The sequence below is a fragment of the Solea solea genome, chromosome 10 (genome assembly GCF_958295425.1).
Source record: "Solea solea chromosome 10, fSolSol10.1, whole genome shotgun sequence".
Lineage (NCBI taxonomy): Eukaryota > Metazoa > Chordata > Actinopteri > Pleuronectiformes > Soleidae > Solea > Solea solea.
Genome location: NC_081143.1, coordinates 5,913,504 through 5,939,056, shown reverse-complemented (window position 1 = coordinate 5,939,056; position 25,553 = coordinate 5,913,504). Strand labels below are relative to the sequence as shown.

At 41.7% G+C, this 25,553-nt stretch overlaps 1 protein-coding gene across 5 annotated transcripts in view; it reads left to right on the top strand.

The window, feature by feature from the left end:
- si:dkeyp-9d4.3 (caskin-1) overlaps window positions 1-21,683 on the top strand; it is a 39,566-nt gene extending 17,883 nt beyond the window's left edge. The window contains exons 6-22 of one of the 5 annotated variants that reach the window (XM_058641026.1): window positions 1,372-1,493; window positions 1,793-1,901; window positions 2,708-2,816; window positions 3,128-3,222; window positions 4,049-4,163; window positions 4,706-5,014; window positions 6,893-6,991; window positions 7,300-7,484; window positions 8,471-8,552; window positions 9,272-9,339; window positions 10,378-10,482; window positions 12,392-12,493; window positions 12,613-12,751; window positions 13,293-14,089; window positions 14,179-14,830; window positions 15,550-16,174; window positions 20,875-21,683. In XM_058641026.1, coding sequence (XP_058497009.1) covers window positions 1,372-1,493; window positions 1,793-1,901; window positions 2,708-2,816; window positions 3,128-3,222; window positions 4,049-4,163; window positions 4,706-5,014; window positions 6,893-6,991; window positions 7,300-7,484; window positions 8,471-8,552; window positions 9,272-9,339; window positions 10,378-10,482; window positions 12,392-12,493; window positions 12,613-12,751; window positions 13,293-14,089; window positions 14,179-14,830; window positions 15,550-16,174; window positions 20,875-20,971 — 3,810 coding nt within the window. In that variant the 3' untranslated portion in view covers window positions 20,972-21,683. Of the gene's footprint in view, window positions 1-1,371; window positions 1,494-1,792; window positions 1,902-2,707; window positions 2,817-3,127; window positions 3,223-4,048; window positions 4,185-4,705; window positions 5,015-6,892; window positions 6,992-7,299; window positions 7,485-8,470; window positions 8,553-9,271; window positions 9,340-10,374; window positions 10,483-12,391; window positions 12,494-12,612; window positions 12,752-13,292; window positions 14,090-14,178; window positions 14,831-15,549; window positions 16,175-20,874 lie in introns of all 5 variants that reach the window. The other 4 variants (XM_058641025.1, XM_058641029.1, XM_058641027.1 and 1 more) reach the window with 4 other exon arrangements.
- The last annotated feature ends 3,870 nt before the right edge of the window (window positions 21,684-25,553 follow it).

The window sequence follows — 25,553 nt, the reverse complement described above, 5'->3', positions numbered from 1 at the left end:
ATGATATGATATACAGCTTGCCCATTATTATATATATAAGTATTGTCAATTAACCTTTAAGACAATCAACATAGGAAATAAATAGAATTGCATAGAATTCACTATATATTCAAGCTGAACTGATTGTTTTCCTATGATATCATACCTGTGGTTGTTGAGCCGATACTTTGCCGGACATATTTTTACATGGCTGTATTTTCTGAGAAGCTGCAGGACACAGTAAAGTAATTTATCTTGCCGAGGAGTTGTTGGTGTTGTTGTGCTGCCTCTGACGTTAAACTCTTTATCTAAAACCTCTCTGCTGTGACTGCTTTTTCATTACCTCCCGCAGTATCTCCGCTCTCAGAGTAATGTGTGAGTGAAAACAATACATCATTGTTACTGAAATATTGCCTCGCCATCTTTGATTAACTGTTGCCGTGTACACGAGACCCCGGGAAAACACAGCTGCACGTGCGGTTATTCTGTTCTGATTTGCTTTATCAGTGACTCAATACAGCGCTGATCCTGTTAGGTGAGTGAAGGAAGTAAAAAGATTATTATTATTATTATTATTATTATTATTATTACCATGTCTATAGTTTGAACCATATCTAGCACCAATTCAACACAATGACTCATTGTGGCAAACAAATTCAGATTCTACACTGACACGAATCTGATTAAAGAGTCTCAATGTTCACACTCACAGTTTGAAAGAAGTGTGAAGTAGATGTAGCAGTACATTCAATTAAATTTAAAAATAAACGAAGACTTACAAGACGGTCCACAGCAGATGAAAACGAATATAGCTCACGACGTGATTAATGAAATAACGCTGCTCGTGCTGCAGGCTTTCTCACCCGTGTTTTCTGAGCCTGGATGAGAAACGCAAGCAGCTCTGGTGAAAGCCTTTACGATGCTGTTTTCAGACGCATCCCTGCGACACATAAAAATGTTACTATGCATCAAATGTGGTGGACGTGCCTCGCATGAAGGGAGGACCTGTGGACCTGAGGATTTTAGTGTCACTTTTTTTTTTTTCCTATTGCTGCACCAAAGGTAGACAAGAAAAGGTGATCAAATATGTAAGCAAGGAAGTCACAACACAAAACCATGGGGGACGGAGAAGTCACGTACGCCTTCTCTGGCTTACCACAGCAGAAACGGAAGCGCTAAGACAGGAGACACGCCCTTATGCACAAAAAAAGAAGCTTCTTAAACGTGAATATTGTCGGGTTTCTTTGCTTTTGGTTTGTGGACAAAACCAGACATTTGAGAACATCATCATGTCCATTTCTCAACATTTTCTGACATTTAGTACCAGATGAATCGATAATGGCCGCATAGAAATCTCTAAATAACATGAACGCTTGTCTTTCTGTTGTAAAGGTGGTCCAGCTCCTGCTCAGCAGTAACATGTGCGCAGCCATGATAGAACCCAAGCCCTCCGACCCCAACGGAGTGTCGCCGCTGCATCTCGCCGCCAAGAACGGACACATCGAAGTCATACGGTCTGAGACATGTCCTCACAGTCTGCTTCCCTCATGTTAACTCTCTCTGCCCCTGCCCGTCCATTTGTGTGTCCACTCGAGCGTGTCTTCCATCATAACCTTAACTCCAGGGGTCAGGGTTATGAATTGAACATGTGAACACTTGACTTTTATTTATAGACTTTGTTTATTTTATGTCGTTATCTATCATAAAAACATACTTGCATACAATTTTCCAAATTCAAATTACAAAGCTGTGCACAAGGCCGCAGTAAAAATGTGCAAATAAGGAACTACATGTGCACTATTTTGTGTTGCAGGCTGCTGATTCAAGCTGGTATAGATATAAACAGGCAGTCCGAGTCTGGCACAGCACTACATCAGGCTGCCCTCTGTGGGAAGACAGAGGTAGTGCGCCTGCTGCTGGATGTAAGTCCATCTGTCTGTCTGTCCATCCAGTGAGTTTATTATGTACTGTCAAAGCTGTCTCTCCCCCCTCAGTCGAGAAAATTGACACCGTCGTCACTCTCACTGGACAGATAAAGCTGTGGTGCTGCAATATTCAGGAAAACTCTGTTTTTTGTTTTTATTTTTTTTAGAGATTTAGAGTTTCTTTTGTTAACTTCAGATGCTGATGTTTAACCTCGGTGTGTCTCATCCTGCTGTATCTCATGTCTGATGTTCCTGCTGAGACAGCACACACACACAACAGATGTAAGCAGCAGGCAGATACTCACAGCCGGCCCGACACTGAATCCTGGATTATCAAAAAGGTCTTACCTGTCACAGTCTGGGGGCTTTGGGCCAGGGAGTGAAGTGACTGTTAATGTTTGGGTTTTTGAAAATGACAGCACTCAAGAAATGAAGGAAATGTAGAGATGCTCAAATTCCATGAAAGGATGCACAATCTCAGAGTCAGAAAACGACCAAAAAGAGAAGATGAATTAGTATCTTTCAAGAGTGTATGATTGTCTGTCTTTCTGTGGCCCTGTGATTGACCCATGTCAGCTGGGATTGGCACCAGCGCCCCCCACGACCCTCATGTGGAGGATAAAGTGGTAGAAATGGATAGAATCTTTCAATTATATGCAACATGAGTACAATGAGATACAAGATGATGATCAAGGGCCAGAAAACGACACACATTAACTCATATGATGCAATTAAACCGTGTTGCTTTACAAGCTAAAGCTGACTAAATTGATAATAAGTGATCTATTTACTTTCATTTTCAGAGTGGCATCAGTGCGGGAGTCAGAAACACGCTGAGTCAAACGGCTCTGGACATTGTTAACCAGTTCACCACCACACAGGCCAGTCGGGAGATCAAACAACTCCTGAGAGGTGAGAACATGTGCGCTTAAGCACAAACACACATGGCACGTGGTTTTCAATGGGAGTAGAAAACAGAAAATCATTATTTACAAATGCATAATATGCAGAGCAGTGACATCGCGCAGTATTCTCATGACCTCCACCAAGACTTTTCAGCACAACTACACGCGTTATAAAAACGGAGCATTCATCATCCTGCCTCCACTCTCCTCTGCCTTCTTTCTCTACCTTATTTCTGCTCTGCCCTACCTCACATCTGTGCTGTGTTCACTGCTCCATTCATGCCCGCTGCTCACTCACACTACGCTCTTGTCTCGCAGACGCTTCGGCTGCGATGCAAGTGCGAGCTCTGAAGGATTACTGCAACAACTACGACCTGACCAGCCTCAACATCAAAGCTGGAGACATTATCACGGTACATAAACGTTGCCTTTTCTCACAGTTTCTCAACCTGTCCTTACCTGACGCTTCCGGGACCGGGGCTGTCCAAGCATGTAGCACCAAACACGTCATTTAGCCAAGTCTTCGTCAACCAGAAATGTCCAAAACTGGACTAAACGCTCACCAGTCAAACAAACCAACAGTGTAAACATTGATAAATGTCACTGGAGAATCAGCCTGATCATGTAAACAAAGAAAAACAGAAGTACCAACAGATTTTTATCACTTTTTTTTATCACGTCGTTTTATCACATCAAGATATAAGTGTTATCTTTAATATGATACCAAGATAATCCACACAGAGCTTGTAATTGCAGAGGGAATGAAGAGGTTGACCTGTTCTCAAAGTGCAGTGTATCTGTCTACAGCTTTATCTGGTAACGGAAAGGGAGTCATGAAAATATGGAATGTAGTTAAACAACAAGATAACAAGGTTTCCCAAAAACAGCTGCAGAGTATTTGATGGTTTAAGACGGCCGCACACGCACCGTTCTGAGCCGTTAATACACATTTCACATCTGCGTGCAGTTATGAACAATATGAACAAAAGATTGCAAAATAAGCGCATATTTATAAGAAGCTTGGTTTGTTTAGTTTCCGATAGTTTCATGCTTTCATGTCCCGGCACTCACTGTAAGAAAATTCCTATTTATTATTAATTATGTTGGTGTCCTAATTCTCCTGACACTGTTGTCATGAAAGTGATGGCTTTGAGTGGCTACTGTCACATGGGAAAGCTGTGCGTCCTTCAAAATAAAAGACCCGACCCACTTTCGGTGTGTGTGTGTGTGTGCGTGCAGGTGTTGGAGCAGCACTCTGATGGCCGATGGAAGGGCTGTATTCACGACAACCGCACAGGAAATGACCGTGTGGGATACTTTCCCTCCAACATGGTGGAAGTGATCAAGAGGGCAGGTGACCACCCACATCACAGCTGTGTGTATTCTGTGTACGGGTGGGATGGCGTGTGTGTGTGTGCTTTGGCATGTGTGTGTGTGTGTGTGTGAGCTCAGCAGCTGTTCAGCAGCCATAGCTGATCATTAGTTGTATCTAGCTGCAGCATCATCGGCCTCTCCGCAGCCCATCTGTTTTCCCAACCTGTCATCTCCATCATCTCTATTGATCAAATACTTCCCTCCGCTGACCTTTGACCCTTCTCCCTCCTCCCGTCCTCGATATCTCTCCTCCCTCTGTCTCCCTCCTTCCTGAATAAGCCCGTGTTTCCCACCTGCTCCACTAGACGCTTTTCTTCATACTGTTTGTTTGCTTTATTACCGTAGTGATGTTTTGATTTATGCAGATATATTCCCTGTGGATATATGGATGTATTCTTTTTGTCATGTTTTGATTTGAATCCATTCTCAGATCTGATTAGAGTTGTTTTGTTTCTTTTTTCCAAGTTGACTGATCAGTTGTTGTTGTTTTACACCTCCCTGCTCCTCCTGGCTCGTGTCCAGGTCACTCCCCCTCCCAGCAGTGCCACACCCTCCTGCTCCGCAGGCCCAACCCTTGTCCCATTGCCTCGGTCAACGGACACTCATACCCCCCCACCAAAGTCCTCCCCCTGCATCTGCCGTCCCCTCCTCCCCCTCACCCCAACACACAGTCCCTCCCTCGGTTCTCCTCCTTTGGGTACGTTCCTATTCCCATCTCTCCTCCTTCTCTGTCTACTTCTCAACTGTCCATTCCTCCTCCTCCCCCTCCTCCTCCTCCTCCTCCTCCTCCTCCTCCTCTCTCCACTTCTCAGGAGCAGCAGAGTCAGACAGGTACATACTGTAGCATCACTGTTTGACAAGACCACATACAGAATATATTTACTGTCTGCTTTCTCCGGTATATCAAATAAAAAACCTTTGGTTGGCTGAAATGTGTTATCCATTCCAAATGAAATAGACTAGAAAAGGAAGGAGGTTCTTAAAGGGATGGTTTAGGTTTTTCGACGTATGATTTTTCGAGGTAGTGACACACAGTCGACACTGACGTTGTTGCGTGAGCCCTCAGTTTGTCACCGGCTCTGGAAACTGAAAACATGGCTGCCAGTGGTGACGCAACAAAACAGCCGCTTAACTAAAAAATAAATAAATATACAGTATACTTGCTTTTCTGGCTGGAAACGCACGTTTTAACCCTTTAACACCTAACCCTCAAAATTATTTTATTATTATTTATTATTTATTTTAACCATAAGAGGACCAGAAAATGTCCTTGCAGTTATTTACAATTTACTGCATGTTAAAATACTGTTCTAACAATTTAAAATGAAGGAAAACCAAAAGGTTTATTTAACAAAACACTGCAGTTGTACACGAACAACAGATTTAAATTTGACTTTTGAACAGTAGAAAACATATTTACAATAACGTTTTTTGAGTCTCTCAATGTGCAAAAACAGGCCAAAAATGCAAACTGTGTTCTTCCCACTCTCCTCTCAGGCGACAGAGACGCTGATTGGAGTGAAATTACCATAATAACCACATGTTGGCTTCGACATGCAACTTCTCAGCTTTCAGAAAACCGCTTGGAATTTTTCCGATAGCACAAAACGTGGTATGACTACAGTAAAGCAAAGTGCGCTTGTGCAAACGCGTCTTTAGCAATGCGCTCGCTGTTAAAAGGTTAATCAGCTCACTCACTCACTCACTCACTCACTCACACCAAAGTCCATTCAGAAAATGTGTGTTTTTAGCTCACGTAGATGTGAGAGCTGCTGGTCTACTGCTGCCTCGCTTGCTAGATTTCCCAATCCCAACAAAGGATCTCAAACACTGAAGTCCGTTCTTACGATGTGTCATTACCTCATACAAATCACAAAAAACTGTGATGTCTCTGGCTCAAGCTGTTTTGTCATCCTGCCCAGTACCCAGTGTGCCGTGTGAGTGTGTGTGCACACATTCTGTATCATTACCACACCTCAAAAAACCTGCGTTATCCCTTTAACAGTCTCTCTTCCACTGTAATCAAGAATAATTTCCCCCAAAACAATGGATTCCCCCACTTTGCAGCAGTGGTTTTGATTTGAATAATTTGATTTATAAGAAAACAAACAGTGAAACTTGTTCATAGATGAGTGTAATTAACAATGATTTCAGTAGTTTTCAGTGTTTTAAACACATTTGTCAGTGCAGCTGTTACCATGTAAGATGTTCCATGAGTTCCTGCTGTGATAGTGTAGCTTTCTTATAACATGTGAGAACTGACTCTTTTTTAACACTCAGTTAATGCTTTTTTTTTTTTACTTTTTTTATATACATTTTCCCAAATATCTGCTTGTATGTTCACATTTTATTTGCAATAATGTCATAGGGTTCTGAGCAGTGCATGTATGCATGATGGTTTTTTTTATTTTAGTGTTGTTGATGAACCTGCCTGAACATGTTTAGCATTAAGAGGTGGATTAGTAAATGTATTAATGAATTCTTAAGTGAGTGTGTTGTTTCTTTGTGAGTCTGACGGTTTTCATTTAACGCTTAAACCTACTCGAAACTAGAGTGCACACATTATTACACCGAGTCTGTATAGTCGTTAATTAGTGAGTGCATTTATCTTTAAGAACGTCCTTCAACAGCTTGAAATGGTCGTGCTATTATAACAAAGTGTGTGTATCTGTGTGTGTGTGTGTCTGCGTGTGTGTGTGTCTGGGACAGGTTCACGGACAGCAGAGCAGAGTCCTCAAGGCTCTCCGACCTTAGGACATCAGAGTAGCACCAGTGAGGATATCTGGGTGCTACGCAAACCGCTGGCAGGTACACTCCATCTTTTGCGTAATAAAATCAAACGATAGTACGTGCACTCACCGACCACTTTATTAGGTACACAGAATGAAGTGACCCCTGGTGTGGCCTTGGGGTGATAGCGAGCAGTTATTTGAGTTGCTTTTCTATCATTTTGAACCAGTCTAAGGCCTTTTTTTCATCTATTCCCTTCGTTCAAAGCCACTTAGATGACTTTTCTGATGCTCAGTTTGAACATCAGCAGTAGCTGAGCAGGTGTAAAGTGGTCAGCGGTCTTTGTCTATTACTGCATCACGCAATGTACACGTCTGTGTGCGCAGGTGGCGACCGCAGTGGCAGTGTGGGCAGCCTCGGCAGCGCTCGGTCATCGAGCAGCTTGCAGAGCTCTGGAAACACACACGTTCTAACCACCCCAGCACCAAGTCCACACCCGGCACCCACACCGGGAGTCAACACACACGGCCTTAACGCGCCAGGCCTGCACGCACAAGCCGAAGGAGTGAAGGTAAAGAGGCTGCTCACAGTAACTGTACTTGTATGCATGTGTTTGCAGCTCTTGTTGCTACTGGATCTGCACAAAACAACAAACACTCGCAGAATTTCTGGGAAATTGACAAAGGAAACAAACACAATTCTAGCCACAGTGTTAACCACAACTCTGTTTCCTGCTCGTTGTGTTCTTCCGTTGTAGAGATCGTAAACACTTTTTTCCCCACACAGTTCAACAGGTGCATCGAGATGGAACTCGAGTGAGGCTGAATTTGAACAAATAATACAGGCTGGATAATTACAGACATAAAAGTGAAGTCATAGGTTTTTTTTGTTTTTGTTTTAATTATTCTGTAATTTGTATTTTTATTTTGTGATATCACTCACTCAGGTTTTTATCGATAACAATACGGATGCTTATCGATACTTGTGAATATCGTGATATTGATACTACCCGCTACTATTTGGTGCAGAAAAATAAAGACAAGGATTTAAGAGGTATTATGTTTCATCAACATCAAAGAGATAACGTAGCCCCTTTACTCACCCTCTACCTCCTTGTATGACACAAGTTGCAGTTTTTTTATTAAATTTAGCCCAAATGTTCAAGTGCAGTATCGTGTCTGCAATGAAGACGTACATTCCCTGTGGTGGCAGCTTCATCGTCATGCATCCATCGTCGGTCTGAACATTTGTAAATACATGTCAAGACACGTATTGATTCTTTACTGACTAACGTGGAACTGGTACCAATTTACTACCAGTCCTTGACACCGATCTCTACATATCACAATATATAAGTCATCTGGTTTTGAGTGATGCTTAAACATACTTGCCGGGGGAAAACCATGTGTGAAAAAGTGGGTCACAAGCCAGAGTCTTGTCTGTTACATTTCCCCTCAGCTGAGTCATAAGGCAGTGCTAGGTTTTTGAATGATTAAACTTAAGTCAATGTGTGTTTGTCTATATGAGGTTTTTTTGTGTGTTTGTTGTGTGTTCCAGCTCCTGGCCACTGTGCTTTCCCAGTCAGTAAAAGCAAAGGAACATCTCTTGGAGCAGTCACAGTCTGTTGAACAGTCAGCGAGTAAGAACAAAATCTCATGCAAACACTGTGTAAAAAACTGTTGTTTTGGATTCATTTGAAGTCATTTTAGTAATTTTTCCATTGAAAGTGTTTTTTTTTTTGCTACTGTATGTTTATTAATCAAAAAGCAGTGACACTACAAAGATACCACATCTGTCTTTGATCAGGGGATTAAAAAAAAAGGAATTCTGTCTGTAGTCATTCAAAATGATCAAGCCTCTAGCCATCAAGTTCACTAGTACCAAAGTGCCTCACCGTTTGTTTGGATTGTTGCTTTTATTCTGCATCAATAAATGATATAATGCTAATTTAATTCATGATGCACATGGTGGGACAGGATTAAATGCTTCAGTGCAACATCCAAAAATATAAAAACCTGCAAAGGATCAGTAGTCACTATTTCCCTGCAGACATTTTGGCTTGTATTAGCCTCTCATTAAAGGTACATTAACACATTCATCTTCATTATATCAACAACTTCATCAAAATGGAGAAAAAAACAATATATGTAATGTATGGAAATAAAATCCTGTCATGTAATATTGCTGCTTTACTTCTTCTTAAACTTAAGTTGAATTATACTGATAAAAACATTATGTATGCGTAATTATATATTTTTAAATTAAGTGTAAGCAGAATTGCCCTTTACTTTGAAAAGTAATAATACATTTAACTGTTTTCCTTCTTCCCTTCCCACTATCTGCCCCGCTCCTCCCAAGGCTCTACCAGTTGCACAGTTCATGAACAGCGGTCGTTTGAGCGGAAGGCAGAAGAGGATGATGGGAAAGTGAGTTTTTGGATGGTAGCTTGGTTTACTCTGTGGACTCATCTCTCAACCATCTGCACAGCTGTGGTTCCGGTAACAAGTGTCTGTTAGGACGCTTGTGCTACTACACGTGAACAAATGACACCTTGACTATGGGCATGCAAGTGTGTTGCCATGGAGATGAGCAGCTTGACAGACTTTCCTGCTCTCACACCAATCCTCAGCAGCTTTCTAAGTGTCACATTTCCTGTGTGTGTGTTTGTTTGAAATGAGCGCTGTTCCATTCCTGAATAGAGTTTTTACTGGTTGCCAGGCAACAGCAGTGTTCCGTTTCTAAAAGCAAAAGCAGGTCTCAGAACTTCCGCATTGGTTGACGTCATCCAGTTCACAAATGCAGCATGTATAATGAATTACATCATCTGACCTATGAATGGTTGTCCAGTCTCTCCACTTCATACAATACAGGTGAATGGATATTTATTTTGTGATGCTCAGATCAGCCACAAAACAAACAGGATACTCAGGATTATCCACACTACTTAAACTGTTTGTTTTATACGGACAATAGAAAATGCTCCTTAAAGAAAAAGTTTTAAGTAAAGATCTGAATAACAGCTCAAGTCAAAGCAGTATGTGTCTTACTATTTAAACAGATAATTACAAACAGCATTGTTTGGGATTAAAGTGCATAGTGGCAGTATTTTTTTTTTAAATTGTGAATTTACCAAGTGTTCGGCATCAACAAAAATGGTTTGAAACAAGCTTATACAGTTTGTTGAACAGCACAGAAATGGTCCCTGATTGATAGACTGTTCATGGACCTGGGTTTGCTGTAGAGTTATAGCAGAAGATTCTCTGTTGTTTTCTAGAAGGGATTATCTCCTGTGTTCTAGAACAGGCTGACGATGCTATGTTTCAGAACAGGTGTATGTGCATGTGTGTGTGCATGTCTGTCTGTGTGTGTGTGTGTGTGTGTGTGTGTGTGTTCCGTGCTTTAGAAGAACCCTGTGGACTCTTCTAGAAGCAGGCAGTAGTGTTCTGTGCTCTGTGTTCTAGAAGCAGGCAGTAGTGGCGTGGCTGGGTGAGTTTCAGCTGCAGTTCTACACCACCCACTTCCTCACCGCGGGATATGATCTAGACACCATTAGCCGTGTGACCCCTGAGGTAAGGTCATGACCCCTGACCCCCTCACGTCCTGCCCCTTGTCTGTCAAGGCTCCACACAGCTCAGCTCTCAAATCAGCCTCCCCCCCACTGACCTGGATGATGTCATCATGACCCTTGTGTCTCTGTCACCTGACCCCCCCGGTGTGAGTCCTGAGCCTCAACCAGTCACTTCTCATACGCTGTCTGCTTCATCTGCATACCTGTGTTCACACGTGGCCATGTGTTCCAGCCTGTGCTGTGAATGCTACTCTGTGTTTGTCCTTGAATGTGCTTCAAAAGCCTCTGTGTGTGTGTGTGTGTGTCAACACTCCATATTCAATTAGGGTTGCCAAATTCCTGATAAGAAAATAAGGAACAGGGGGAACTTACATTGCAGCATTGCAGCAACATTGCAGTCTCCCCCCCATGTACCTATATTGTACTTTGCATAGGCTATACAATATTACCCCAACACTTTATACACTTTTACAATAGTATTACTATGTTTGTAAAATAATATCAACCAAATATGAGTTTAAAAGTTGATATAGTCACTTTTTTATATTTTTGCAATCTTTTTTTTCACCTGAGCACAACCACATCTCCGTTGCTATGATACACAGACCTCACAGTGAATCAGACGGCTAATTAAGAGTGCCAATTAAAACATTTCTGTTGGATAGTGTGACAGACAGATGGAGAGGGCCTGACAGCAGGACGAGGGTTTTATTTTCCTTAACACAAATTGCACTATCTTCATTAGTGGATTAATCTGTGTTTTTTCTGTCACAGTTATGCACTGACCTGAAAAATAAGGAACAATGTGTGTTCCTTATCTGTTCAATATAGAACACGTCTTTTATTTTTCAAATACGGAACAAATCCTTATTTTACGGAATGCTTGGCAACCCTATATTCAATTGATGTCCATCATTGGTCGATATTGAAGTATTGATAACGACACCACTACTGATATTTATGTTACTTCAATTCTATCTTTGCTTTAGAATGGTTGGAAATCAGAAAAGGCTAGCGCAGTTTATTAATGCTAACATTTAGCAAAGCTAACGTTTCTGCTAACAACTGTGACATCTCCTACATTTAAAGTCCTTAAAACTCTTCATGTTTATGTTTATGTTCAGCCTTCCATCAGTGTTGGAACTGGGAGGCTGAACTTTAAACATGAAGCTGCTTGATACTGTGTTAGCAGCAATTTGAAGAATGTTGGCGCAAAATAACTTCAAGCTAATTTTAGCAAAGCAGCGCTCTCTGTGCAGCTTCTCGGCTTCATCACTATAATGATAGACAGGATATTCACTAACAACAACACTAACTACCTAACTACACTAACGCTAACTAACTAACATCATTCGTACTTGTCAAAAGTACAGTTACAAATACCTGCAATTCAGTTTTGACTGACTTCACTTTTGCCATTCAGGTGCATCGAGTTTGTCATTATAGATATCTAAAATTCAGTTGCAGATATCCGCTGTAGATGTCTTGAATTAAGGTTCATATTTCAGAATGAAGTTGAAGATATCTGAAACTGGAGTTAGAGATAATATCCGCAATAGAATTGTAGATATCTACACAAATGGCAAAAATGACGTCATTCTAACTAGTAAAAACTGAGTTACGGATATATTTGACTTCATTTTGACTCTATGTTCAAGAGTCCTGAGCATTATGACAGAAAAGTATCAGTAAGAGTATTGGTATTGATAAGCAGTATGGATACCAATCAGTATCCATATCAAAATCCTACCAATACATCCCCACTGAAGCAGACCCAGGTATGATGCTAGATCCCATGAGGAGAGAGGATAGTCATTTTATATACAAATGTCACAGGCATAACGTTCATATTAAGAAAAATAAAACCACATGCAGATGTGTGATGAGATTAACTGTGCTTTGCATTGAAGGACCTGACAGCAATTGGGGTCATGAAGCCTGGACATCGGAAAAAGTTAACGACAGAGATCAGCAAGCTGCCCACCACGGACTGGCTGCCGGATCACAAACCTGTAAGTCCCTCATGTGTTCTAACTCACCAAAGAGTTCTGTCACTATTAGTACAGGGTTTTTGTTTTTTGTTTTTTTACATTGTGTGCTTGTGTTTGTGTATGACTTTGTGTATGTTTAGGCTAATCTGGCAGACTGGCTTTCTCACCTGGGTCTCAGTCAGTACTACCAGGTTCTGGTGCAGAATGGGTATGAAAACATTGACTTTGTTTCCGACATCAGCCTGGAGGATCTGCAAGAGATTGGCATCACTAAGCTCGGTAAGACACAGCTACTTTAAAAAGGTGGTAAATTAGATGACATAGTCAAAATGTAGAGCTTTAGATTGTGTTCGGTTGATGTAAATGACAGGTATGATTATGAAAACGTGGGAATAAAACAGTAACGACTGGACTGTCAGAGCCGGGTTTCCAAATGTTTTGTGCTGCTTGTGCTCAGGAAGTTCTGGATTGAATTAATTTAAAACCAATGTGCTGATACAAACAAACAGCACTGAAAAAAATACCTACTTGGTGGAGGTAAAAATAGCAGATACCTTCCCAATTGTGTTTGTAGTTATACCGTATATTTCTTGTTCTTTTTTTGCTGAATTCTGCAGTTGTCACAGCATCAAATGTCCCATGACCCAACACTTGCTTGGGGATTTGTATTCTCTGGGTTAGGGTTAGTGATCACACCTACGAGAAGTCTAAGACTGTGTTCAGACCTGGTATTAACATCTGTCCTCCTTTTTCATGTTACAGCAGAGTGAGTAGGACTTTGATTTGTCCCTTCTTCACCTGCACATCTTTCTTTCTTCAGGCCATCAGAAGAAACTGATGTTGGGAGTGAGGAGACTGAAGGAGTTGCAGAAAGGAGAAAGTGGTTCCGAGCCTCCTCAGAGCCCCTTGACGCCTCCATCCAGTCCAGGTGGCAGCACCAGCTCAGAGCCTCGGAAGGAAGCACGGAAGCAGAGGGATGGTGTTCCCAGTCCGCTGCCCAAACCCCGTCCAGGTCTGGAACATTCACAGACCCCTCCCCATACACCTACGCACACTCCACCACAAACCCCGCAACATGCCCGCACCAAGCAGGCGTCCCCCAGGGCACGACCCCGCCCTTCCACCCAGCTAACAGCGGTAGATTCGCCCGTCCCTCTGCTGCAGCTTCCCAGCGAGGAGGAAGACCGACGGAGAACTCACAGCCTGACTGGCCCAGAATCGGACTCTAGATATGCCACTGTGTGCCGCAGCAGCTCTGCACGTACTGCTGTCTCTAATGATGTCACCGTTAACCGCAGCCAATCATCCGTCACCCTCCGTCCGCGCCGAAAAGGTCGGCCACCGACACCACCAAAACGCTCCTGTTCTTCCATTACCGGGGGTGACGGGGAGGGAGAGGGACAGGTTGACGGACTACTTGGACTGCCAACCTATCGAGAGAGGCGAGCTAGTGACTGTGGCAGCCTGGGGTCGGCTTTAAAAGTTCAAGAGTCAGCCGGCTTGGAGAGATCAGACGGGGCTTCTGGGAGTGTCCGCAGCCTCGCTGCCATGCTGGAAACGTCGATGGGTGGCGCCAAAACCCTGCCAAAGAATCTCGGAAGCAGCACCTACTTACAGGTGGGCGTCCTTGTGTTTGGTTTTGACTCTGTGAGTTGTTTTTAAAACAGTTGGTGATAAGCATGTGTAAATAATCCTGTGATCCTCAGGTGAGTCCACCCATGCTTCGTCGCCAGGCCCACGCAGGAGGTCTTGGATCGGAGGATTATGATTCCATAAGTCGTCGCAGGACCATCAGTGGACTAGAGAGCATCCCCGGTGAACAGACTGACCCGTTACTCCGGCAACCAGCCAAGCAGCGCCCAGAGCCCAGGCCCCGCTCCACTGTGGTCTCCTCAGCATCAGAGATCACAGATGGCACAGTGACACTCCGGAGGAAGCCTCGTCCCCCAGCAACAGACTCTGAAACACCAGCATCGGTAGCTACCACTGTTGTTACCATGACAACTGGCTCTGAAACCATACGAAGGAGGCCCCGCATGTCTGATCAAACAGAAAATGGAATTAAAAGCAATAACCAGTCGGACTCTGTGAACAGTCACACGGACGGCAGCTGGAAAAGTGGAGGTGAGTTGCAGCACAATGGCAGCGTGGTCCTGAGGCAGAGGCCAGTGTCTCAGGTCTCCGACAGGACGGAGACCAACACTGAGAGCTGTGAGTGGATGGAGGCCAGGAAGTCACTAAAGCCAGCGGTCTCACCCAAACCAGTCACTCTGAGAAAGACACAAGCTGATCCCCCAACACCAACGCGCAGGGTCCCCATCCCCGGGCCTGATTATGCAGAGAAGGCACAGAGTCCTGGTGAGATACACTCACACACACATACACACAAAACAAACGTGTTAAAGTTAAAGACTTTCACATTAAAGCCACCAAGAGTAGATTTTTGATATTATTAAATATATAATAAATAATTTGATATCACATGACAGCTGTGTTATAAATGTCTTTACTATATACACATAAAACATTCGCTTAATTCTTGAATTAGTCATGATTTAAGCCAAAATAATTTGCCACCTTATTGTTTGCTTCCACACATGTTTTAACTCCCGGTTGCTGCTTAAAAAATAAAATGAAAATGATAAAATTAGTTCACTTTGATTAAAACTGGGAGTAGATTTTTGTCTCTCTTTGTCAAATCTGTTAAATAAGTCACAAATGTCCTTTATTTAGGGATGATACACATTCTTTAGAAAGCATCACTCCACAAGTGATTTATCATGAATGAAATAAGCACATATATTTTGTTGATTTATTCTGTAATAATGTGTTCATTAATAATGAATAAATAAGGACATGTTATGGAGAACTCGTCTCCGTGATACTAACATCTGTAAAAGCACGGCCACACTCAGATGTAGGAGAAGCAGATTTCAGTTTACACATGTTTCCATGTCCTGACTTTACAGGACATTACGTCAGAGCACTGAAAGTTTTAAGGTCAATAGGTCTAATATTTTGTTGAATGATGATGTAAAAGAAGACTGACAGAATTCTCTCTGATTCTCTCTGACCAGATTCGAAGCGTGTCCCTCCTCCTGTATCCCCAAAGCCCCGCGGACCCCCCACAGCTCCTAAACCAGGCAAGACAACAGTCGCTTCGGCCGCCATGAGCCCGAGTCCTGTTACTACCAGTCCCACCCTGACACCCAAATCCTCCTCTCCACATTCTGCTGCCCCGCTTCCTGCTCCCGACCACCCCTCTGCTCCCTCCCTCTCTCCAGGTCTCCCTCTAGCATCCCCGTCCCCAGCCCAGAGTCCCTCCACACCTTCATCCCACCCTGTCAAACCTCCCCGCTCCTCCATCGCTGGGCTCTCCATTGACCTTCTGGGTGGACGGGAGGTGGAGGAGGAAGAGGAGAAGAGGCGAGAGAAGGAGGAGGAGGAGAGGAGTAGAGAGAGGGAGTACAAGAGGCACAAAGAACAGGAGGAGGAGGAGAGGAAGAGAGCAGAAGAAGAGAGTCCGAGGGAGCAGGAGAAGAAACCCTCAATGGAAGGAGCGAGAGAGGAGGTGGAGTGTCACGTCGAGGGAGCGGAGCAGGAGGAGGTGGTGCAGCATCATTTGGAGGAGACCAGTTCCTCCTTGGCTGCAGCTCTGCAGGCTGTAGAGCACAAAATCAAAGAGGAGGACGCAAAAAACGAGTGAGTGTTTATATTTTTTGTTTACATCCCGCAGCAATCTCTCAGGGCGGCTGGTTCCAAGATGATGATGATGATGATGATGACGAGAGAATCATAGCACACATTAGCTTTTCCACACACTTACAGAGCAAACAGTCTGACAGTCTACCACAAAGCAGGTCAGTGAGGAAACATCACTGTGGCTACAGGATAACAACAGAGGATTAGATTCAGGTAGAGCTGCAACTAACGATTATTTCCATAATTGATTAATCTGTCGATTACTTACTCGATTAATCGATTAATCGTTTGGTCCATAAAATATCAGAAAACCTTAAAAAATTTCGTCAAACCTGGAAATGATGATGTTCTCAAATGTCTTGTTTTGTCCACAAACCAAAATGATTCACTTTTAATGATTTCTGTGTTATCCAGAGCAAAGAAATTAAGACAATATTCACATTTAAGAAGCTTAAACACTCGTAAATCTTGTTTTAATCATGAAAAAAACTACAAACCGATTAATCGATTATCATAATAGTTGTCGATTATTTTAGTAATCGATTAATAATCGATTCATCGATTAATCGTTTCAGCTCTAGATTCAGGCCAACATCACATCACTCAAACACAACAACAACACCCTGTGACAGACCTGGGCATTTTACGGCCCGCGGGCCACATACGGCCCTTTGGGCGTCCCTGTCCGGCCCGCGGTATGTCAGTCATAAACACAGATGAACAAGTATTGTGTTGCTTTTATTTTGAAAAGCCTGACATATGGACGCACGTATCTGCGTCTGTCTGCTCAGCGACAGGTGACGCTAGCCAGTTACCCCTGGCCCCCTAAAAATGTCCGCAGTTAATTCCGAATGGCGCGTTTTCACCAAGACATGGACTGCTAAAATATTTCTTTACAGCAGCAAAGGTAAAGCTGTGTGCTTAGTTTGTGGTACACAAGTCGCTGTGTTTAAGGATTACAATATTGACCAAACACGAAGAGAAATACAAGAACTTATCTGGAGTCGGAGGCAGCCTATGTCGAAGACAACGTTAAGAACAATGTCTGTGGTACCTTTCTTCTGTGTGTCGGTTTAAGTTCAGCCGTTATCATTATCTTCCTCTCTGTTTATTATCTTATGATCTAACCAGCGAAGCACTGTCACTCGTATGTAAACTCATACGGTGTGATTGCAGCATTAGTGTGTGTGTGTGTGTGCGTAAAGCGTGCAGGTGCGGTCTGTGGGGGGGTTGTGTTAGACAATGTATTCGCTGCACTACAATATAATAATATAAAAAACTAGATAAGCTTTTGCTTCTCCCGCTTTCCCTTTCGGTTATGTGTGTTGTGTGAACTACACTGATGTGTGATGAGTGATCTAAATGTCATGACCGAAATAAATTAATAAATATAGTATAATAAAGTAGTATAGTATAATAGTATTCATTATATAGTGTAGTCATTTGATATTTTCTATAGAGTTGGTTAGTAATTGTGTGTTTGTATGCTGCCCAATTTACACAAAAACAATACAATTTACTGCTTTTTTAGATAAAAGAGATAAAATAAAAATTAATTCAAACGATATTTTTTGTTTCTCATGTGGCTCCTTGGGGATAATAATTGCCCACCCCTGCCCTATGAGGTTATGGCCAAAATAATGAATAGCAACTTTGTAGAAAAATTAAAATATAACAAAACACAACACCTAACAAACTGTGGTAAACTGCCAGTGCATTTGACTACACTTGTCCTGTTTGGACTGTGTATTATCACCATGTCTTCAGTGAGTCCATCAAAGTCCCACTGTGTCCCGACTGTGTCCTCTGATCTGATTATTAAAACCACATTCAGAGGTGATTCAAATAATAAGCAAGTCATTTTCTAAGTGTGAGAGAAAATCAGAAGAAGTGTTTAATTACCTCTTGTGGGTTTTAATCCAGTTTTCTGTGACTGCACTTTACTTTCTCCACAGCTGGACAAACCTGATCCACTTACTTTTGAAGTGTGGGTCAGTGGTGCAGTGTTTTGTCCTCATTTGACACGACAAACTGATCTAAATTTACCACAGCTCTCACTTGTGCCTTTGCCATGGCAACGGTTGCCGAGGCTGATGTGTACTTGATATTCTGAACCGAAAGCTTAAACCAGCAGACGGAGACCGGTTATGGCATGGCATAAACATAAAGTTGTGATCGTTAAAGTTTCAGCTTGATTTGTCTACTCCCGTGGTTGCCATGGTGACACCGAACAGTCGGAGCAGTTCACGCGGCTGCTTCACTATAAAAGTCACCCCGTGTTTGGTTAGTAATATTTTTTTATGTGACGCAGCAGCTGAAAGGAAATGTTCACTTTGCATAAACACTAACGTGTGACGTGTTGTAAAGAGATTAAATTAGATTGAAAATCTGTGACTTATATGCTGCATTTAAACTGCAGACTGAATGTCAATAAATTTGATGTTGTGCCGGCAATATGGTAACAAAAACTACAGGGAATCTTTTTAAGCCTCTGTGTCAGTGATGGTCGTGTCCAGATGTGAGTTTTCCAACTCCCTGTCCATCGATTCCACCCTTAAGTAGATAATATAATACTTATGTTGGTCTGATACCAGCCAACATGACTGGATCTGATGTTAGAAAAGTTTTGGGAAATTCGGTGGAACTCAATTTTGCCTCTGTTTTCACCTCAGGGGGGCGCTATAGAGCCCTTGAGCCACACACAGGTCCGGGATCTATGCCAATATCGTATTTTTATGTACATTAACCGCCTGAAAAATGACCACAAAGCCACGGATATAATAATAATCTGAAGGATAACAATAGGAAAAAGGGGTGAGAAGGAGTACAACTTATTTATTTCTCCATAAATGATCATAACAGTTATTTATCTCCCTTTCCCTCTTACTCTTTTCTTAGACCTCCACAGGGGGATTATTTGTGTTACAGCAGCAGAAGAACAACAGATGGAATAAAAACTGCACAATAAAAATAATTAATACAAGATAAAAATATAATGGAATGCAGGCTATGTAAATGAAACTGAATGGAATTTAATAAGAATGTATAATATGAATGTGGAAAGGATGAGTCTGTTCTAGAGCTGAATCGATTAATCGATTACTAAATGAATCGACAACTATTTTGATAATCGTTTTGAAGCTTTTTTCATGATTAAAACAAGATTTCCGATTGTTTAAGCTTCTTAAATGTGAATATTTTCTTCATTTCTTTGCTCTGGATAACAAAGAAATCATTAAAAGTGAATCATTTTGGTTTGTGGACAAAACAAGATGTTTGAGAACATCATCATTTCCAGGTTTGACGAACACCGATCAACATTCTGATATTTTATGGACGTTAGTTAGCAGCTCTAGTCTGTTCTAATGAATTATTTTAAAGTGAACCTGTTTGGCTCAACTTTACAGTTTTTAATCAATATCACGACACAGCTGTTATTTAAAAGAAAAAGGGGGGGGGGGGGGGGAGTGAAGCACCCTCTGTTGAGCAGCTGCTCAGCACAAATCTGCATCCACACACAGCTAACAGCCAGCTGGTGAACATTTAGCAGCTAAAGAGCCAAATATTTATGGAAGGATTTCAGGGAGATAAACTGCAGGTGGTGAGAGACATGAATCCTAATGAATGCAAGTGTTGCATCGTAAAATACTATATAATAATTAGAGTTTCACATGACTTATATACTTGTAAATATCTGATTAAGCCCCATCAGCATTAGCTCTCATGTCCACCAGTGACATTCCAGCGCTGCACACAGGAAGTGATTCGTTTTATGTCCGGCCTAGGTTTGCAGAGGGGCGGAAAATACCTGGTAAATTTCCAGAAAGCCTTCCATGGGAACTTTCATTTGGCACTTTTGGAAATTTTCACTGGAATTCGAAGGAATGAATGAGAATTTACTGGCCCTGAGGAAGGTTTTACAAAACTAAAACCCCAGTGAATTTAGAATATGAAGCTCTATAAATGTCCATGTCTGGAGGTGTGGCGTTATGTGACCAGGATGTGAGAAAAAGCTGCACATGTCTTCCACACATTTGGAGTTATTATGTTTTTTTTTTAAAGGCCTGGTTATATCTTACTGATAAACTGAGTTATTAACAGCTATACCGTTTATTTTAAAGGGGTAAAACTGTGTCAGACTGATTTTGGTATCAAGTATTCATATTTAAGGCTGTGATATTGGCACTGCAAAAAGTGATTTTCAAGAAAGCAAAAATAAGCCTTATTGAAATGTATCTTTCTTTCTTTTTTACCTACAAAGAAAAATTGAATCAAGAAAGGTAAAAAAAAGGTTCCTTTTGTCTTAAGTAGATATTCCAGCTTGCTGTAAGCTTTAATTAACAGTAATCCCAACTGCAAAGTCAGTTTGAGTCAGCTTGATCAAGTAAAAGAAGGTATTTATTTTTGGTTGTGATTAGTACAACTTCTTTACATTCTGAGCAGGTTTGTCTCCTTTTTAGTCATTTTTGTGCACATTAAATTCTAGCCATGCAAAAACGTGCTCACCACATTGGCAGAATGTAAGAATATTATTTCTAGTAGGGCTGTTGTTGCAGTGTGGTACTGGACATGAGAGAGTGACAGCAGTCATGTTGGTTTTCTTTGCCTCATTATCAGCTTAACTCTTCCTTCTCCTTCTCCTTCTCCTTCTCCTTCTCCTTCTCCTTCTTCTTCTTCTTCTTCTTTGGACCAAATGGCAGCTCTCTTTCCAGCAAAAAGACAACAGTCTCCATCTTGGACGACATCGGCAGCATGTTTGACGACTTGGCCGACCAACTGGACGCGATGCTCGACTGATCTCCTGCCAGCATCTCATTTGCGACGACTCCTCTCCCCCGCTCCCCCGTCATGTGTAGGTGTATGAAGACAGCTTTCCCGAGGATTCACGCTGGTGCTCTGAGCCTGTGTGTGTGTGTGTGTGTGTGACAGAGAGAGATAGAGAGAGAGCGTGTCCTTCCAGTGTGAGTGCTTCTCATGTAGCCTTGCACACTGAGGAGGGAGTCTTCCTCATCTTGTGCAGTAGCTCTAGTCGGCCTCTCAAAGTGAGGAGGCTGCTCCCACACAACCTCTGACCTCTGCAGCCCAGCGAGACAGTGTGGACCGAGAAGCACAATCATCTCCACATCCTTTCGTCTCTACTGACTCTGGGGTCGGACAGAGGGATAAGCATATTGCTTGCAACAACAACAAAAAAGAATATATATATACAGTATATATATATATATATAGCACACAAACTGACAGATAGATAGCTAGGCAGAAGTGATGCATACAGATGAGACACTGGAGAGGATTTTTAGAAGCACACGCAAAAAGACGGGCCGCTTTCTGAGTCCGTCTCACTCCTGCGACGCCGACAGGATGCAATTTTCCAGATGAATCGTAGACTCTGTTTCTCTTCTGTATGAGTGGGGGATTGTGGCGAGCGTCACTTCCTGAGCCGTGTGTCATCTCTGTTCATGTCGTTGTTGTTGCTGTTGTTGTTATTATTATTGTTGTTGTTGTTGTTGTTAAAAGAGTGTGTGTGTGTGTGTAGTCCCTGCTAATGCTCATGTCAGTGTCCTCCCACTCGTACAGTAGTTATGATCATGACCAACGACGGCGTCGACACGCACGTGTGTGTGTGCGCGCGCACACGCATTGGTTTTAATACAGCTGGTGTTCTGCTATTTGGTGTTTAGCTCCGCCCATGGAGATTCACATGGAAACGAATCCCCAACATTTACATCTACACTCATGCGATGTTTCCCTGTGTCCTGCTGCAGTGAACAGTGTTTTTTATTCAAATATAATATTCTGTAGTACATTCAGCATACATGCATTCATAGAGTTTACCTGGTGTTTGAGCTTTTAGGGCTCCCTCTAGTGTTGGATAGTGAAACTGCCTCTACGCTGCTCACCCTCTGTCTCGTCTTCCACCCTGTTTTTTCTCCCCCTTTTCTCTCCCTTCGTGTGCATTTTGGTTGACTCAGCATCTCTCTGTGCCTTGGTACTTTTCTTTTGTATAGTCAAAAATCATTTCAAAAGTTCAGTGTTTTTCTCTGTTTTCCGGACAAAACCCCGCTATTCATTGTTTGTTTGTGGTGTCATGAGTAGCTTATAGGTTGAGTTGTGAGTACTTCAGTATATGATCAATAAAATAAGTCACCCTGTCTGAAATCCTGCTGTAACCATTGAGAAGCCTTGATCCAGCCTGTGTGAGATCATCAGCTTCTCCACGGTGGTTTCCCCCCCCAAAACTAGTTCAGACAGCGGATCAACCACCAGTGTTCACCCCTAATGAAGAGTCTACTTGTATTTTTATGCTCTTTGAAAAACAAAGATATATTTGAGAGACAGATGGTTTTATGTGAATAATAAAAAAATAATGATATTAATAATAATAATAATAATAATAATAATGATGATAATTCTAGACATTGAGTTGAGCTGACTGAGCCTGTACATTAATGGATGTGTTGTGACGGCTGCTGTGCCATGGTTGGGTTTAGATTGTGTTTCTGCTGTGTGATGATGCATTTCCTGTACAGCTGTGATCAGAATAAATGTGTAAATTAAAGCTCACGTGGCTCATGGTGTGGCTCTTTTATCCATTATTATTTATGACAACAACTGAAACTAAGTGCTGTACATCAGAGATTAATAAAATGTCTGACATGCAGTGGATCCACAAGTTCTGTCCTCTCTGAGCTTCCGTTTAGGTTTTGGTAACTAGGAGCAGCTGATCAGCTGACCTCAGAGACCGGGCAGGAGTGTAAGGATGAAGCAGCTCAGAGAGGTGAGATGGGGATTTAAAAACTGACCCATCGACTAAACACAAATGGAAAAAAAAACATTATATTTAACAGGAAGATGAAGGAGACCTGACAAAAACAAGCGTGCAGATTTGGCTTATAGTTCACAACTTCAAATAAACTAATCAACGAAGAGTCCAGTGCTGTTCTGGCCGGCACAACCTACTCCAGGGTTTCTCAAACCAGGTCCTGGAGATCCACCACCCTGCATGTTTTAGATGTTTCACCTGGTTTAAATGCTCCGCTCATCAGCAAACACTGCAGAATCTGGTGTGTTGGATTAAGGAAAGTTGTGTTTAATCCTGTATGACCAAATCTAATCCTTGATATGACACTTTCCTCTCCTTGTACCAAACCACTCCCACTTTCCTTTGGATTTTGAAAAACCATCTTCCTTCTCCTCTCCTCCTCCCATTGTTGTTGCCACCTCTCCTTTAGTTTAATGATGCTCTTCATTTCCATTTTGCTTCATTTGAATTGCTAAATCTACGTTAGTGTGTCCTGTTGCCACCTTGTCTGCCATTTCACTTCCTGTAACCCCAGTGTGTGCTGGTAACTGTGAGTCCCATCATCTGAATGTTATGTAGGGTTTGCTGTATTTCTATGATGCTGTGTCGTCTGCGTTCTGAGTGACTGAACTGTAAGCTTGTGAGTGACGAGTCTGAGTCTGAGCACACGATTGTTCTTAGTAGACGCATTTCATCAACCCATTGTGTGATTAGTTCTCCTGTATTCACTGACACTTCATCACTTAACCATTTCTGGGTTTGAATTTGAAATTCTGCGACAAAACTCCTACTTTCTGGGATTTTCTTTTTTTGATGCCTCTGTTTCTCAGGTCAAAGGCGCAGTCACATATAAAGGAGGAGCTTGATTACAAAGTAGCCCAAGCTGTGTCAATTAAACTCTTCGAGCTGCTAGCCACGCCCACCTCCATAGTCACACTTGACGTGAATAACCCTGGAACAAAAATACAAAACAATAATCTATCACGAATGACACCCTAGGATCATTTTTGACCTTCACATTTCAAATCTTTCCCTCTTCGTTCCACTGCCATCAGGCTTTTTGATTTTGAAACGTTGCTTTGTGTAACTGCAAATACTGACAAGTGTTAGCAGAGGTCTGAAGGTCTGTACATACTCCAAGAACAGAGAAATGTGTTCCCTCTCCCACAGCTGTGAGAAAGTTCTTTTCTTGCAGCTTGTTCTCGACACATCATCTGGGCACTACTTTATTCTTGTCAGGTTCTGCACTTGAGTGTCTCATGAAGTATGAAATTATTTGTTCTTGTTCTTTCCACCTCAAGAACAAAAACAAATGTCTCTGTTCTCTGACTTGCTTGACTAACGTAGGTAAAAGACTCTACGTGACTTAGACTTGAGTAAAGTGACTTTGATCTATCGAATATTTACATTTTCACAAATATTGAGTTGTTACAATTTGTTTTTGAAACACAGAAAAACATTGGCTGTCTGCTTTTGAGACCTTGCGTACAAACCTGGCAACCGTGCGACACCAACACCACTACGTGAAATTTCCCTCGACACTTCAAATCCCACAAAAGAAAGTAAGACAGGAAGTCAGTTGGTTGCTATTTTAATCTAAATGCTAGTTATGATAAGTGGCTGAAATGTGCGTAAACTACCAATACAAATTATGGATTTTATACCTCCACAAAAACGTTGATGACCCTGGATTACTCCAAAAGTATACAGTAAAAGTACTTCATATTTATTGTGTATGAAGCACAAGAAGTGAAATCATAAACTACTAATAAAAAAATAAGGATTTTATACTTCGTCAAAAATTGATGACTACCCTCATTTTTGAAGCGTAAAGTGAACTTTTAGGCTCTGTAGTTTTATTTCTTTTATTATTGATGTTAATCATATCTAAAAAATGTTATAAGCAATTCAGTTGTATGGGACCATGAAGCAGTCCTTACATTGTATGAGTAATACAGCGTTTCTGTTACAGATACTAATATTTAATATTAAAATGTGGAATATCTGGGAAATCATCTATTCATACGACTTGACTTGACTTGTCTGACCCCATTAAATTGATCATTAATCACTTATTTATTCATAGTAATTGGAGCTGTAAATAGGCATTTGTTTTTTGCCAATTTATCATATTTAAGATTAAGAGCGTCTTTGAGTGTCCAGAAAAATGCTATATAATTATGATGTGTTATTGTTATTATTATTATTATTATTATTATGATTATTAATAAGATTCTGGGTCTTTTCTAAAGCAACACAATGTAGGATTTCAACCTTTAAATATGGTCCAAGATTATTTTAATACATACATACATACATTAACTTACAACAGGGTAAATGTCACCTGTGTTAAAGCATCGCCTGTATTGCGATATGGAACTTCTGGCTACAAATACTTTACGGCATAGGTCAAATTCACCTCATGAATAAGATATTATACACAAACTAAGTGATATTTTAAATCATTTCACAATAAAATGATAATTACATTTAAAAAACAACGGCTCCTGTGAGGTTTTTGAGATGTAATCATTGGCTGCTGTCAGCACATTATTGGAATGAAAATAAAACAGCACA